This window comes from Callithrix jacchus, chromosome 15, assembly GCF_049354715.1.
Source record: "Callithrix jacchus isolate 240 chromosome 15, calJac240_pri, whole genome shotgun sequence".
In the NCBI taxonomy this organism is placed as follows: domain Eukaryota; kingdom Metazoa; phylum Chordata; class Mammalia; order Primates; family Cebidae; genus Callithrix; species Callithrix jacchus.
Genome location: NC_133516.1, coordinates 14,487,174 through 14,501,723, shown reverse-complemented (window position 1 = coordinate 14,501,723; position 14,550 = coordinate 14,487,174). Strand labels below are relative to the sequence as shown.

The 14,550-nt window shown below is 45.3% G+C and overlaps 1 protein-coding gene across 1 annotated transcript in view; it reads left to right on the top strand.

Annotated features, from left to right (window-relative positions):
* Window positions 1-14,550, top strand: part of LIPH (lipase H) — a 55,603-nt gene that overhangs the window by 17,514 nt on the left and 23,539 nt on the right. The window contains exons 2-5 of the mRNA XM_035274670.3: window positions 1,156-1,523; window positions 3,091-3,199; window positions 10,135-10,236; window positions 12,752-12,841. Coding sequence (XP_035130561.3) covers window positions 1,156-1,523; window positions 3,091-3,199; window positions 10,135-10,236; window positions 12,752-12,841 — 669 coding nt within the window. The remainder of the gene's footprint in view (window positions 1-1,155; window positions 1,524-3,090; window positions 3,200-10,134; window positions 10,237-12,751; window positions 12,842-14,550) is intronic.

Genomic DNA, 14,550 nt, shown 5'->3' with positions numbered 1-14,550 from the left:
TTGGAAGAATGATTTTCTGGTGAAGCAAGAGGTCACTACTTAAAAGCTCTGGATCAAATGTGATTTCATGGGCTGGGCACGGTGGCCCATGCCTGTAATCCCAGCACCTTGGGAGGCTGAGGTGGGCGAATCACCTGAGATCAGGAGTTTGAGACCAGCTTGGCCAGCATGGTAAAGCCTCATCTCTTCTAAAAATACAAAAATTAGCCGGGCATTGTGGTGGGGTGCCTGTAATCCCAGCTACTTGGGAGGCTGAGGCATGAGAATCGCTTGAACCCGGGAGGCGGAGTTTGCAGTGAGCCAAGATTGCACCACTGCACTCCAGTGGGGGCGATAGAGTAAGACTCTGTCTCAAAAAACTCCTCCCCACAAAAACAAATATGATTTTGCAGCCAGTTGTGGTGGTTCAGGCCTGTAACGCTACACTTTGGGAGGCCAAGATAAGTAGATCACTTGAGGTCAAAAGAGTTTGAGACCGGCCTGGCCAACATGGTGAAACCCCGTCTCTACCAAAAAGTAAAAAGATTAGCCAGGCATGATGGCGTGTGCCTATAGTCCCAGCTACTCAGGGAGGCTGAGGTGGGAGAATTGCTTGAGCCTGGGAAGTGGAGGTTATAGTGAGCTGATATTATGCCACTGCACTCCAGCCTGGGTGAGAGTGAAAACCTGTCTCAAAATATGTATATATGATTTTGCAACTTCATTCAGCTGGATCCAGCCCTTAGCCAGGTCCTTTCAGGAACATAAGGAGAACTCCTACAAATACGGGACAGCCAGCATTTTTTTTTTTTTTTTTTTTTTTGAGATGGAGTCTCGCCGTATTGCCCAGGCTGGAGTGCAATGGCACAGTCTCAGCTTACTGCAATCTCTGCCTTCCAGATTCAAGCAATTCCAAGCAATTCTCCTGCCTCAGCCTCCCAAATAGCTGGGATTACAGGTACCTGCTATGACACCCAGCTAATTTTTGTATGGGGTTTCACCATGGTGGCCAGGCTGGTCTCGAACTCTTGACCTCAGGTGATCCGCCTACCTCGGCCTCCCAAAGTTCTGGGATTACACTGGCGTAAGCCGGTGCACCTGGCCTAGGACAACACTTCTGCTTGATGCCCAACTAAGGAAAGACCTGTCGTGATGCCATCTAATTTTTATTTTCAGACACAGGAGAAACATGTCCTTCATTCACCAGGCTGAGCCTTCACAGTGCATTAGTTGGTACGGGACTGAACGTGAGGCTGATGCTCTACACAAGGAGAAACCCAACTTGCGCACAGACCATCAACTCCTCAGCCTTTGAGAACTTGAATGTGACCAAGAAAACCACCTTCATTGTTCATGGATTCAGACCAACAGGCTCCCCTCCTGTTTGGATGGAGGACTTAGTAAAGGCTTTGCTCTCTGTGGAAGACATGAACGTAGTTGTTGTGGATTGGAATCGAGGAGCTACAACTGTAATATACAACCATGCCTCTAGTAAGACCAGAAAAGTAGCCACCATCTTGAAGGAATTCATTGACCAGGTGTTGGTAAGAGAATTCTCTTAGATGATTCAGGGCCAAGTTGAAACTGACCCATTATCTGGAGGCTTAAAGCCAAGAGATAGCTACAGTGAACAAGAGGCCTATTTTGCAACATTCTGCAAATGTGAATAAGCCCCAGGGAAGCTGGGATGAGAGGCTCATAGGTATATTTGTGCAGGCTGTGCACCCTTGTCATTGTGACGTTGTAGATTGATCTATTTACTATGATAAATTTCCAGCAGATGACGGCAAAGTGTCTTGAGGGAGGGCATCTTTTTCTAGCTCACGTAAAGGTGTCTAATGGGTAGAAGAGGTTCTGTCTAGGGGTTTCTTGGTTTAAATACCGAGAGCTTCCTCAACGTCTAACATGTTCCTTTTGCTAGAAGTTCCAGATTATCCAAAACATGGTCTGATGAGATGATTTATGTTTTTAGAAGATTTGCAAACATTCAACCCTAAATTTTATTTAGTGATCTATCTCATGAATCGCCCCATTTAACAACGACAAAAAAATAACATGAAATCAGTACAATTTCAGGGAGAGTCAGACCTGGTGGCCCTTTTGTGGCTGGGGTGACATGAGTTACACGAGCTTTCCACTAAGCCACAGCCCTGGGAAGGTGAATATTAAAATGACTCATGACAAGCTGTCCCAGCAGCCTGTGGACAGAGTGTTCCACCTTCACCCCAATTTCTTTCATTCCCTCTCCATGGTAACTTCATTAACTGCGCCAGTATGAAGATAAGGGAGTTAGTAAAAATGTGCTGTTGCCCCTCTCCCCAAAACTTTTGGAAGGTTCCAAAGCCATCTTGGCCTGGTTTCTAGCACAGGCTTGACTGGAGACACCATGGCATAAAGATTAAGGCACCGATTTGGAGTTGGGCAGACTTTTTTTTTTTAAGACGGAGTTTCACTCTTGTTGCCCAGGCTGGAGCGCAGTGGCAGCTCTCGACTCATTGCAACCTCCACCTCTCAGGTTCAAGTGATTCTCCTGCCTCAGCCTCCTGAGTATCTGGGATTACAGGCTTGCACCATCACGTCTGGCTAAGTTTGTATTTTTAATAGAGACGGGGTTTCTCCAACCTGGTCTTGAACTCCCGACTTCAGGTGATTCACCTGCCTCGGCATCCCAAAGTGCTGGGATTACAGGCATGAGCCACCATGTCTGGCGGACAGACTATTTTCAATCATACTCTGCTCTCTCTCCAGCTGCTTGATCTGGGGCAGATGACATCAACTTTGGGTCTCAGTTTCCTCAGCTGCATAATCAAGAGAATGATATTTACTTTGCATGGGTGTTGTGACCTTTAAATGAGATAAGAGATGTAAGGTGCTTAGAAATACTTCTCTAAGAATTGCTTGAACCCAGGAGGTAGAGGTTGCGGTGAGCCAAGATCATGCCACTGCACTCCAGCCTGGGCAGCAAGAACAAAACTCTGACTCAAAAAAAAAAGAAAGAAAGAAAAAGAAAAAGAAATACTTCTCCAAAGTCAACAGCCAGGAAATTCCTACAAATGTTTTTAATTCCTTGGCCCCTTGTGATTTATAATGATGGACCTTTTGAAATTCCAGGCAGAAGGAGCTTCTCTTGATGACATCTACATGATCGGAGTAAGTCTAGGCGCCCACATAGCTGGGTTTGTTGGAGAGATGTATGATGGACGGCTGGGGAGAATTACAGGTAAGCGCCTGTGAACGGGCTTGGGGTGGTGGCCTGGGCAGCGGGTTCACTGGGGGAGCATTATGTAGGCCAATCCAACTCCTTGGGTTCAAAGCCAGTTCCAATTACCTAACCTCTCTGAGCGTGGGTCCTTGCATGCAAAAGGAAGACCAAAATAATGTTGACCTCGGGCTATTATTTAATAAAATACAAGTAAAGTATATTGTAAATTGCATATACTATAGAAAAAACTGATGATGAGTTTATTTCTCTTATGGCTGGGAAAGCAGCCATGTCTCATTCAGATCTGTGTGCCCCAAGGAGTTAGTCTTCTTCCTTTTATTTAGATCAGGAGAGCCTGAAAGATAAACCTAATATGTGTCAGTCCCCAGGCACAGCTGGAGTCTCAAGATAAGAAAATGAAATGGGAATTCTGATGGCTGGGGCTCATTCTCTAAATATCAGCTTTTGGGCCAACAACACTGAGTGAAAACATTCAGAAATGCAGCAGGTCAAATCCTAAACAAAGACTCCCTTGCTGGAACCTCTTGCCTCGTGCTTAGTAACTTTCCACAGCCGTTCTCCCCTTTCACCTTTCCCAGAATCCATCCTCATACCAAGAGAGCTGTTTTAAATCTGTGGAAACTGAAAAGGTAGAAGTGGATGGGAAAAGGGGAGAGGTAAATGATTAAAACTGTATTTAGGAGGTAAACTTTTAAGGCTGCAAGATATGTATATAATTTATTTATATATATATAATTTATACATATATATATATATAATTTATATATATATATATATATATAAAATTTATTTATTTTTGAGATAGAGTCTCTCTCTGTCGCCCAGGCTGGAGTGCAGTGGTGCAATCTCGGCTCACTGCAACTTCTGTCCCCCGGGTTCAAGCAATTCTCCTGTCTCAGCCTCCCAAGTTGCTGGGACTACAGGCATATGCCACTGTGCCCAGCTAATTTTCATATTTTTTGGTAGAGAGGTTTCACCATGTTGGCCAGGCTGGTCTCCAACACTCCTGACCTCAAGTAATCCACTTGCCTCAGCCTCCCAAAGAGGTAGGATTACAGGCGTGAGCCACTGCACCCGGCCTGGGCCACCAAGTTTGAATGTGCTACTTAAACTTGGCAGATAGCCCTGGGCATGCCATCTCTGTCTGTTTGTCGCTGTCTCTCTCTTTCTCACACACACCCCACAACGGCTGTCATCGCCTCGATCCCTGGTACTTGAGGTCACATTGTTTGTCCTATATGGTTTTTGCTTTCTTACACTCCAAAGGACAAGGCTGCCTTCATTTTATTTACCTTTTTTCCTAGGGAAACAAACCTCTTTTTATGTTTTAAATTTATTGTGATTAAGTTTTAGAAAGTAATACGTCTTTATTTTTAAAAATTTCACTTTCCCTTATTGTAGAAAGAACACATGGCTAGAATTTGTCTGTGCCCATTATTTGTTAGTTCTTTTTTTTTTTCTTTGTCTTTTTTTTAAGACAGGGTCTCGCTTTGTTGCCCAGGCTGGAGTGCAGGGGTGCGATCACGACTCACTGCGGCCTCGGCTTCCCCCGGCTCAAGCAATCCTCCCACTTCAGCCCCACTGGCAGCTGGGACTATTGGTGCACACCACCGTGCAGAGCTAATTTTTGTGTTTTTTGTAGAGATGAGGTTTTGCCATATTGGTCAGGAGCTTTTCTTTTAGTGGGTAGGACTTTTCCCAGTGGTATGCTTAGAAGTCATCCAGGTCCCCTGCTCTGTCTATAAAGAATAAGGAAGAAGAAAAAAGAAGAAGAAGGACGAAGACAGAGAAAAAAGGAAGAAGAGGAGGAGGAAGAAGAAGGAGGAGGAGGAAGAAGGGGAAGAGGAGGAGGGGAAGGAGGAAGAAGAGGACAGGGAAAAGAGGAGGAGGAGGAGGGAGAGGGAGGAGGGAGAGGAGCTCTGATTCGTAGCTTTTGCTGATTGGGTGGTGGGAATGTGATCTGTTAACCAAGGACAATTGTTGTTAACAATTCACTTCCACCTCCAAGACTTGAACTGGTCTGCCTGTCCCTCATCTACGTCTTGATGGTGCCTCATCTCTTCATTTCCCCTTCTTCTGCCCTTCCTTTTGCTCTTCCTCTCTAGGCATCTTCTAGTTCTGCTTCTCATTAGCTTCTTCAACAGAAAATGACAGAGTATAAGTAAATTTAAAAACATTTCAAGTACCTATGTCACTTGTGAATCAAATTAAATGTGATACTCAAACTTAAGCTGTGTATAGAGCTCACCTTAGGGTGGTGGTTACCACGATAACTTGTGGAATCAGAGTCTCCAGGCTTGGTGTCAGGAGTCTTTATTTTTAACCAGAAGTTGCAAGTTGTCACAAACACCACACTTTGAGAAGGAACCTTAGAGCCACACTGTCCGATACAGTAGCCACTCACCACACAAAGCCACTGAGCACTTGAGATGTGGCCGGTACAAAGTGAGATGTGCTATAAATGCAAAATACACGCTAGATTTCAACGACTAAGTACAAAAAAGAAATGTAATTCATTCTCAAATATTTTATATTGATGACATCTGGAAATAGTATTTTGAATATACTTGGGTAAATAAAATGTTTCCTTTTATATATCTTTTTTGTTTGTTTGTTTTTGTTTGAGACTGAGTCTCACTCTGTCACCCAGGCTGGAGTGCAATGGTGTGATCTCTGCCTCCCGGGTTCAAGCGATTGTCCTGCCTCAGCCTCCCGAGTAGCTAGAACTACAGGTGCGTTCCACCACACCTGGCTAATTTTTGTGTTTTTAATAGAGACAGGGTTTCACCACGTTGGCCAGGCTGGTCTTGAACTCCTGACCTCAGGTGATCCGCTCGCTTCGGCCTCCCAAAGGGCTGGGATTACAGGCGTGAGCCACTGTGCCCAACCTATATCTTTCTTTTTTATTAATAAAAAGTCTATCTCAATAAAATGTATTTTTAAAATAAATTTTCTTTGTTAATTTTTACTTTTCTTAGAGGGCTACTAGAAATTTTTGAATTACATATGTGCCTCACATTATATTTCTTTTCTTTTCTTTGTTTTGAGATGGAGTACAGTGGCGTCATCTTGGTTCACTGCAACCTCCACCTCCCAGGTTCAAGTGATTCCCTTACCTCAGCCTCCCGAGTAGCTAGGATTACAGGCATGCGCCACCACACCCAACTAATTTTTGTATTTTTAGTAGAGATGGGGGTTTCACCATGTTGGCCAGGCTGGTCTTGAACTCCTAACCTCAGGTGATCTGCTCACCTCAGCCTCCCAAAGTGCTGGGATTACAGGTGTGAGGCACTGTGCCCCATTTTTTTTTTTTTTAGACAGGGTCTTGCTCTGTTGCCCAGGCTGGAGTGCAGCTCATTGTAGCCTGAACCTCCCCAGGATCAAGCAGTTTTCCACCTGAGCCTCCCAAGTAGCTTGGACTACAGGTGTGTGCCTGCTTAATTTTTAATTTTTTTGTAGAGCTAGAGTCTTACCACAATTTTGAACTTCTGGGTTCAAGCAGTCCTCTCTCTTCAGCCCCCCAAAGTGCTGGGATTACAGGTCTGAGCCGCTGTGCCCGGCCTCATGTTGTATTTCTATCGGACAGCACTTCCTTCAGAGTTTATATTGATCTTGGGTATGGGAGTTAGAGGCCCCTGAAATTGCACGCAAGGTGTTGGGCGTCTGTCCTGGGGAGGGGTCCAGAATTTTCATCAAATTCTCAAACCAGTTAAGGCTGCAATAAAAGCTAAGGATTCTTATATGAACATTTTTCTGGCGATCTTAGAGCAATGAGAAAAAGCTCTGGCTGGGTGAGGTGGCTCACACCTGTAATCCCAGCACTTTGGGAGGCCGAGACAGATGAATCACAAGGTCAGGAGTTCAAGACCAGCCTGGCCAACATAGTGAAACCCTGTTTCTACTAAAAATACAAAAATTAGCTGGGCATAGTGGCGGGTGCCCGTAATTCCAGCTACTTGGGAGGCTGAGGAAGAGAATCACTTAAACCTGGGAGGTGGAGGTTGCAGTGAGCCGAGATCGCTTCCCTGCACTCCAGTGTGGGCAACAGAGCGAGGCTCCATCTCAAAAAAAAAAAAAAAGAAAAAGCTCTTTGACTGGGTGCAGTAGCTCATGCCTGTAATCCCAGCACTTCGGGAGACTAATGCAGAAGAATCTCTTGAGCCTAGGAGCTATGAAGGTGCCACGGCACTCAAGCCTGGGTGACAGAGTGAGATCCTGTCTCAAAAAACCAGTAAACAAAAAGCAAAACAAAACAACCAAAAAAGGAAAAGCTCACTTTTTACATTCTGTTTGTGTTTCACAATGATCTCAGAATGTCCTGGATTTAGATTCAGGAGCCATTTATTTACTTCATAAAATTTTTAAAATTTAGAGATGGGATCTCGTGATGTTGCCTAGGTTGGCCTTGAACTCCCGGGCTCAAGCAGTCCTCCTGCGTTGGCCTCCCAAAGTGCTGAGGTTACAGATGTGAGCTACCACCTGGCCTTAGGAGTCCTTTTATAAAAGTCTTCTTTTTTCTTTTTTTGAGACAGAGTCTTACTCTGTTGCCCAGGCTGGAGTATAGTGGCAGATCATAACTCACTGCAGCCTCAACCTCCCTAGGCTCAGGCGATCACCTCTGAGGCTCCCATCTCAGCCTCCCGAGCATCTAGGACTACAGGCCTGTGCCACCATGCCTGGCTAATTTTTGTATTTTTTGTAGAGACAGGGTTTTGCCATGTTGCCCAGGCTGTTCTCAAACTCTTGTGTTAAGCTATCCTCCTATTTTGGCCTCCCAAAGTGCTGGGATTATAGGCATGAGCCACCACACCCTGCCTATTTATTTTTGAGACAGGGTCTTACTTTGTCACCCAGGCTGGAGTTCAGTGGTGCAATCACAGCTCACTGCAGCCTCAAACTCCTGGGCTCAAGCCATCCTCTCAGCTCAGCCTTCTCCCCATCTCCACCCCACCCCAAGTAGCCAGCACTACAGGGATGGCAGACATATGCCACCACACCAGGCACTGCTTATTTTCTTCCTTCCTTCCTTCCTTTTCTCTCTCTCTTTCCTTCTTTCTTTTTCTCTTTATTTCTTGCTTTCCTTCTTTCTTTCTTTCTCTTTCTTTTTTTTGAGACAGAGTTTCGCTTTTGTTACCCAGACTGGAGTGCAATGGCACAATCTTGGCTTACCGCAACCTCCGCCTCCTGGGTTCAAGCAATTCTCCTGCCTCAGCCTCCCAAGTAGCTGGGACTACAGGCGTGAACCACCATGCCCAGCTAATTTTTGTATTTTTAGTAGAGACGGGGTTTCACCTTGTTGACCAGGATGGTCTCAATCTCTTGACCTCATGATCCACCTGCCTCGGCCTCCCGAAGTGCTTGGATTATAGGCGTGAGCCACCATGCCCGGCCTCTCTCTCTCTCTCTGTTGCTTGGTCTGTTGCCTGGGGTGGAGGGCAATGGCACAATCGTGGCTAACTGCAACCTAGAACTTCTGGGTTCAATTGATCCTTCTGTCTCAGTCTCTGGAGTAGCGAAGAGTACAGGAGTGAGCTACCACACCAAGCAATTTTTAAATTTTTTTGTAGAGACAGGGTCTCCATATGTTGCCCAGGCTGGCCTCAAACTCCTGGTCTCAAGCAATCCTCCTGCCTTGGCCTCCCAAAGCACTAGGATTACAGATGCGAGCCACTGCGACCAGCTGAAATGGAGGGATTAAAGCTAGAGCCAGGTAGGCTGAGTGTGGTGGCTCACACTTGTAATCCCAGAGCTTTGGGAAGCTGAGGGGCAAGGACTGCTTGAGTCCAGGAGTTTGAGACTAGCCTGAGAAACATAGCAAGAGCTCCCACAACTGGCTCTCTCCCCAACCCCAGAAAAAAGAAAAAGGCTAGAACTTAGGAAATCAAGGCAAAGATGGTATCTCTTGCATTTGATATGTAGCACCAGGGGACAGGAGATATAAGATGACATTCATAGACAAAACTTTCAGGGAGACTTGCCTTGAAACCTTCTTCATTCCAGGTAGCGATCTGGTAAACCAAACCTTTTGGAGCCTCTGACTTTTTTCTTCTTCTTTTCTCATTTAATCTTTATTTCGTGGTTACAAGATCATAGGAGCTCCTCTCCTGTTTTTCCAGCTGCTGCGTCGTGGTGGGGAGGAACACCCAAATAACATCGACCAAGGGCAAGAAACCAGTTTAGGCATTTACAGCGTGGGTGAATTCTGCAGGGATTGACACCCACTTGAATTTCCTCTTTAATACGTAGCCTGATACTTGGCCTGACCAGTGAATTTTGCCCTTTCCTGCTGAGCTGGCTAAGCTCAGGGCAGTGAAACCAAGAGCTCGACAGATAGAGGTGGTTGCAGTATGAGGCTGTGTTCTGATCAAGGTCTTGATCTTCCTGAGTCACTGTCCATTCATCTAGAAAATAATGATATAGATACCTTGCCTCCCTCATGGGTTTGCAATATGGATCAAATGGGCCAGCATATATGAATAAGAGTGGAAGCTATAAAGGAGTTTTATTAATAACAAAAAAGGAAGGGCTGAGTGAGATCCAAAAAGTCCGAATCATCTAAAGGGGGATAAAGATCAGCGGATATAGCATCCGCTCTTTTCTCTTTAATGGGCCCCTCAGTGCTTTTTTCCTGGAGCACTTGTTCATCCCCACCCCTTGATCCTCACACACCTGCACGAATTTCCTGCTGTGGAGTTCTGCATGAGACATGCCCGTGATGGAGTCTGGATGCCATTCTCAGGAGCTCAGCCAGGGTAACCGTCTCCACTGTGGGAACAAGCTGCAGAGTCCTGGCCAAGTGGTGTGGGAGTGTGAGTGCTCATCCCCGTGAGGGTACCCTGCAGCCTGGGAGCCACCCTCATCCAGAGGGATCAAAGGCCGGCTGCAGGTGACTCATGGTGTGGGGCTGCCAAGTGACTCTGTTTTCCTTCCAGGCCTCGACCCTGCGGGCCCTTTATTCAACGGGAAACCTCCTCAGGACAGATTAGATCCCAGTGATGCGCAGTTCGTTGATGTCATCCATTCCGACACTGACGGTAACACTCCTGTCCTTGTGGGCCAGTGACCACCCCCAGATTCCTACAGAGTCCCCCTGGGGCAGATCAGGTTCCTCTAGAGTCCCACTTTTTTTCCAGGCAGGGTTCCAAATCCACGGAAATATTGAAGGAAGGCTGGTTTAATGTAGGCACCCAGGACCACGTGCTAGAGCACGGATGATTACCCCATGGCCTCTTCTTCATATTTTTAAAGTGATCATCATGCCCCATGAAGGACAGGCTAATTCACTCAACCTGAAGATCGGTGTTTTCATATGTGCGACTGGGTTTGATGCATGACTTCTTGGTCTTTTTGGTTCTTTTTATTTTCTTGAGCTGAAAGATATATTCAGGTGTTAAATCTCTCCACGCAGAGTGACTCTGATGCACCTACAACTCTCTGCCTCTCTGCAGATCTTCTTGGCCACTGCTGTCTTTATTTTTATTTATTTATTTTTTGAGATGGAGTTTAGCTTTCGTCGCCTAGACTGGAGTGCAATGGCACGATCTCGGCTCACCGCAACCTCTGGGTTCAAGTGATTCTCCTGTCTCAGCCTCCCGAGTAGCTGGGATTACAGGCGCTCACCACCATGCCCAGCTAATTTTTGTATTTTTACTGGAGACTGTTTCACCATGTTGTCCAAGCTGGTCTCGAACTCCTGAACTCAGGTGATCCACCCGCCTCGGCCTCCCAAAGTGCTAGGATTACAGGCGTGAGCCACTGTGCCCAGCCATCTTTATTTTTTTAATTTTTAATTTTTTCTTCTTTTTGTAGAGATGGGGTCTTGCTGTGTTGTCCAGATTGGTCCCCAACTCCTAGTCTCAATTGATCCTCCCACTTCGGCCTCCCGAAGTGCTGGGATTACAGGCGTGAGCCACTGCAGCCAGCCCGTTTCTGTCTTTTACTGTGTTGTCTTCATGTTTGGGATTGGATATGTGTCAAGTGGGTTGGGGTGATACTCAAGGATGGGTACCTATATCCACCTGTCTTGGAGAAGCACTGGAGTAGAAACTTGGGGACAGCAGAGTGGACATTTAATCAGGCATTCTCTTTGTGATACAACCACCTAAAAAAACCTTTGCCATCTATCATGGGCATTCTGGTGTGGTATTCCGAATTTATTTGCCTTGAAAGAAATTGTCTCTTTGTGAAACAGTGGCATTCTTACAACGAAGTTTGCAAAGTACATGTTAATGCTTGATGGAACAGGGCAATTTATTTTGGAGAAGTGAATTTTGAAGGAAAGGGTATAGTTCTGCCATCAGGCAAAGGTAGATTTAAATCCCAGATTTTGCCCTTTCTAATGATGTCACCTTAGTTCCTTAAGTCCCCACTTTTTTTTTTCATTGATAGAGACGAGGTCTCACTATGTTGCCCAGGCTGGTCTCGAACTCCTGAGCTCAAGGGATCCTTCCGCCCCAGCCTCCCAAAGTGATAGGATTACAGGCATTAGCCACCATGCCTGGCCCCATATCTTCACGTAACTTGTTGCATCTGAATTTACCAGTGGCCACTTTGCACTGTGAAACACCTAGTACCATGCCCAGACACACATGAGTTCTTAATATATAATAACTATTATTACCATGATGCATTGTGTATATACATGTGCATGTATATGTATACCTACATTAAATTATTTAATTTATATTAAATGAAGCACTTTACTGATTGGGGGTTTAATAAAGGCAATAAACAGCTATTAAATCTATATATATACTTTTTAAAGTTTTTATTTATTATTATCTTTTGAGACAGGGTCTGGCTCTGTCACCCACGCCAGAGTGCAGTTGCTGTCTTGGTTCACTGCAACCTCCTTCTCCTAGCTCGAGTGCTCCTCCCACCTCAGCCTCCTCAGTAGCTGGGACTGCAGGCACACACCACAATGCCTGGCTAATTTTTGTATTTTTTGTAGTGACGGAGTTTTGCCATTTTGCCCAGGCTGGTCTTGAACTCCTGGACTCAAGCGACTCTCCCTCCTCAGCCTCCCAAAGTGCTGGGATAATAGGCATGAGCCACTGCCTGCAACCTATATATACATTTTTAACTCCTCATTTTCTAGAAGTAGTTCCAATCTTTTTACCATCCTAGATTTCAAATATTTAAAGATTTTACCTACTAAATAAAAATCGATTTTTTTTCCTGTCTCCTATTCATTAAAGAGTTACACAAATGCAAATAGAGGCTCAGAAGCAACAGGCAATTAAAGGGTTCCAGCCAACTATAAGGAAGAAATGTATCATTTTATCAGCCTTGTGGTGAATGAGTGACCAGACTCACTTAGGTCTTTAGAAATATTGGAAGCAAATTCCTTACCATCTTCACAGTTACTAAGTTGGAAATCATTGCCTTCTAACTAACTAGCTGGGGTGACTTTGGGCAAAACACTTACATAGGTATAACGATGATATAGCAACAATAATAATATAATTTCTGCTTATATCTGGCAGGCAAATGAGCTATGAGATGTGAAAAATTCAAAGCAATATAAAAGCAGAGTGTGTTCTCTTTTAGCACTGGGGTATAAGGAACCATTAGGAAACATAGACTTTTACCCAAATGGAGGATTGGATCAGCCTGGCTGCCCAAAAACAATATTGGGAGGTAAGCGCAAATACTTTATATTTTGTCAAATATTGGTATAAAAAGGCATATTTTGGGCCTGGTGTGGTGGCTCACACTTGTAATCCCAGCACTTTGGGAGGCCGAGGTGGGCAGATCACAGGGTCAGGAATTTGAGACCAGCCTGGCCAACACGTCTCTACTAAAAATACAAAAATTAGCTGGGCGTGGTGTCTCATGCCTGTAATCCCAGCTACTCTGGAAGCTGAGGCAGGAGAATCACTCGAACCCAGGAAGCAGATGGAGGTTGCAGTGAGCTGAGATTGTGCCATTGCACCCCAGCCTGGGCAACAAGAGCAAAAAACTTCGTCTCAAAAAAAAAAGAAGGTAAAAAGGCATATTTTGGAGGCTGGGCATGGTGGCTCATGCCTATTATCCCAGCACCTTGGGAGGCCAAGGCTGGTGGATCACCCATGGTCAGAAGTTTGAGACCAGCCTGGCTAACATGGTGAAACCCTGTCTCTACTAAATACAAAAAAGTAGCCAGGCGTGGTGACGCATGCCTGTAATCCCAGCTACTTAGGAGGCTGAGGCAGGAGAATCACTTGAACCTGGGTGGCAGGGGTTGCAGTGAGCCCAGATCACACCACAGCACTCCAGCCTGGGCAACAAGAGTGAAACTCCATCTCAAAAAAAATAAAATAAGTAAAAAGGCATATTTTGTCTAGGTACAGTGGTGCACACCTGTGATCTCAGCCCTTTGGGAGGCCAAGGTGGGAGGATTGTTTGAGCCCCCGAGTTCAAGACCAGCCTGGGCAACAGAAGGGAGACTCTATCTCTACAAAAAATAAAAACAAAATTAGCTGGGTGTGGCAGCACACCTGTGATCCCAGCTACTCAGGAGGCTGAGGTGGGAGGATTGCTTGAGCCTAGGAAGTAGAGGCTGCAGTGAGCCATGATCATGCCACTGTACTCTACCCGAGCCAACAGAGTGAGACCCTCTCAAAAAAGAAAAAAAAAGGCATATTTTAAAAATCTGACATTATTCTACATGTAGTAGTTTTTTTTTTTTCAAGACAGATTCTTGCTCTGTTGCCAGGCTGGAGTGCAGTGGTGCTATCTCAGCTCACTGCAATCTCTACCTCCTGGGTTCAAGCCATTCTCCTGTCTCAGCTTCCAAGTAGCTGGGACTACAGGAGGCTGCCACCACGCCTAGCTAATTTTATATTTTTAGTAGAGATGAGGTTTCACCACATTGGCCAGGATGGTCTCGACCTCTTGACCTTGTGATCTGCCCACCTCAGCCTCCCAAAGTCCTGGATTACAGGTTTGTGCCACCGCACCTGACCATGTAGTAATTTTTAATAGAAAACAAACTTCCTGAGAAGATACTAGTATAAATATAAATTAAAAATTATAACTCGAATATACTCTTTTTTTTTTTTTCCTAGCCACTAGACAACCAGGGATTTTTTTTTTTTTAAAGATTGAATTTTGCTCTGTCACCCAGGCTGTAGTGCAGTGGCTCCATCTTGGCTCACTGCAACCTCTGCTTCCTGGGTTCAAGCAATTCTCTGCCTCAGCCTCCCGAGTAGCTGGAATTGCAGGTGCCTGCCACCATGCCCAGCTAATTTTTTAAATATTTAATATTTAGTAGAGACTGTGTTTCACCATCTTGGCCAGGCTGGTCTTGAACTCCTGTCCTTATGATCCACCCTCCTCAGCCTCCCAAAGTGCTGAGATTACAGGCC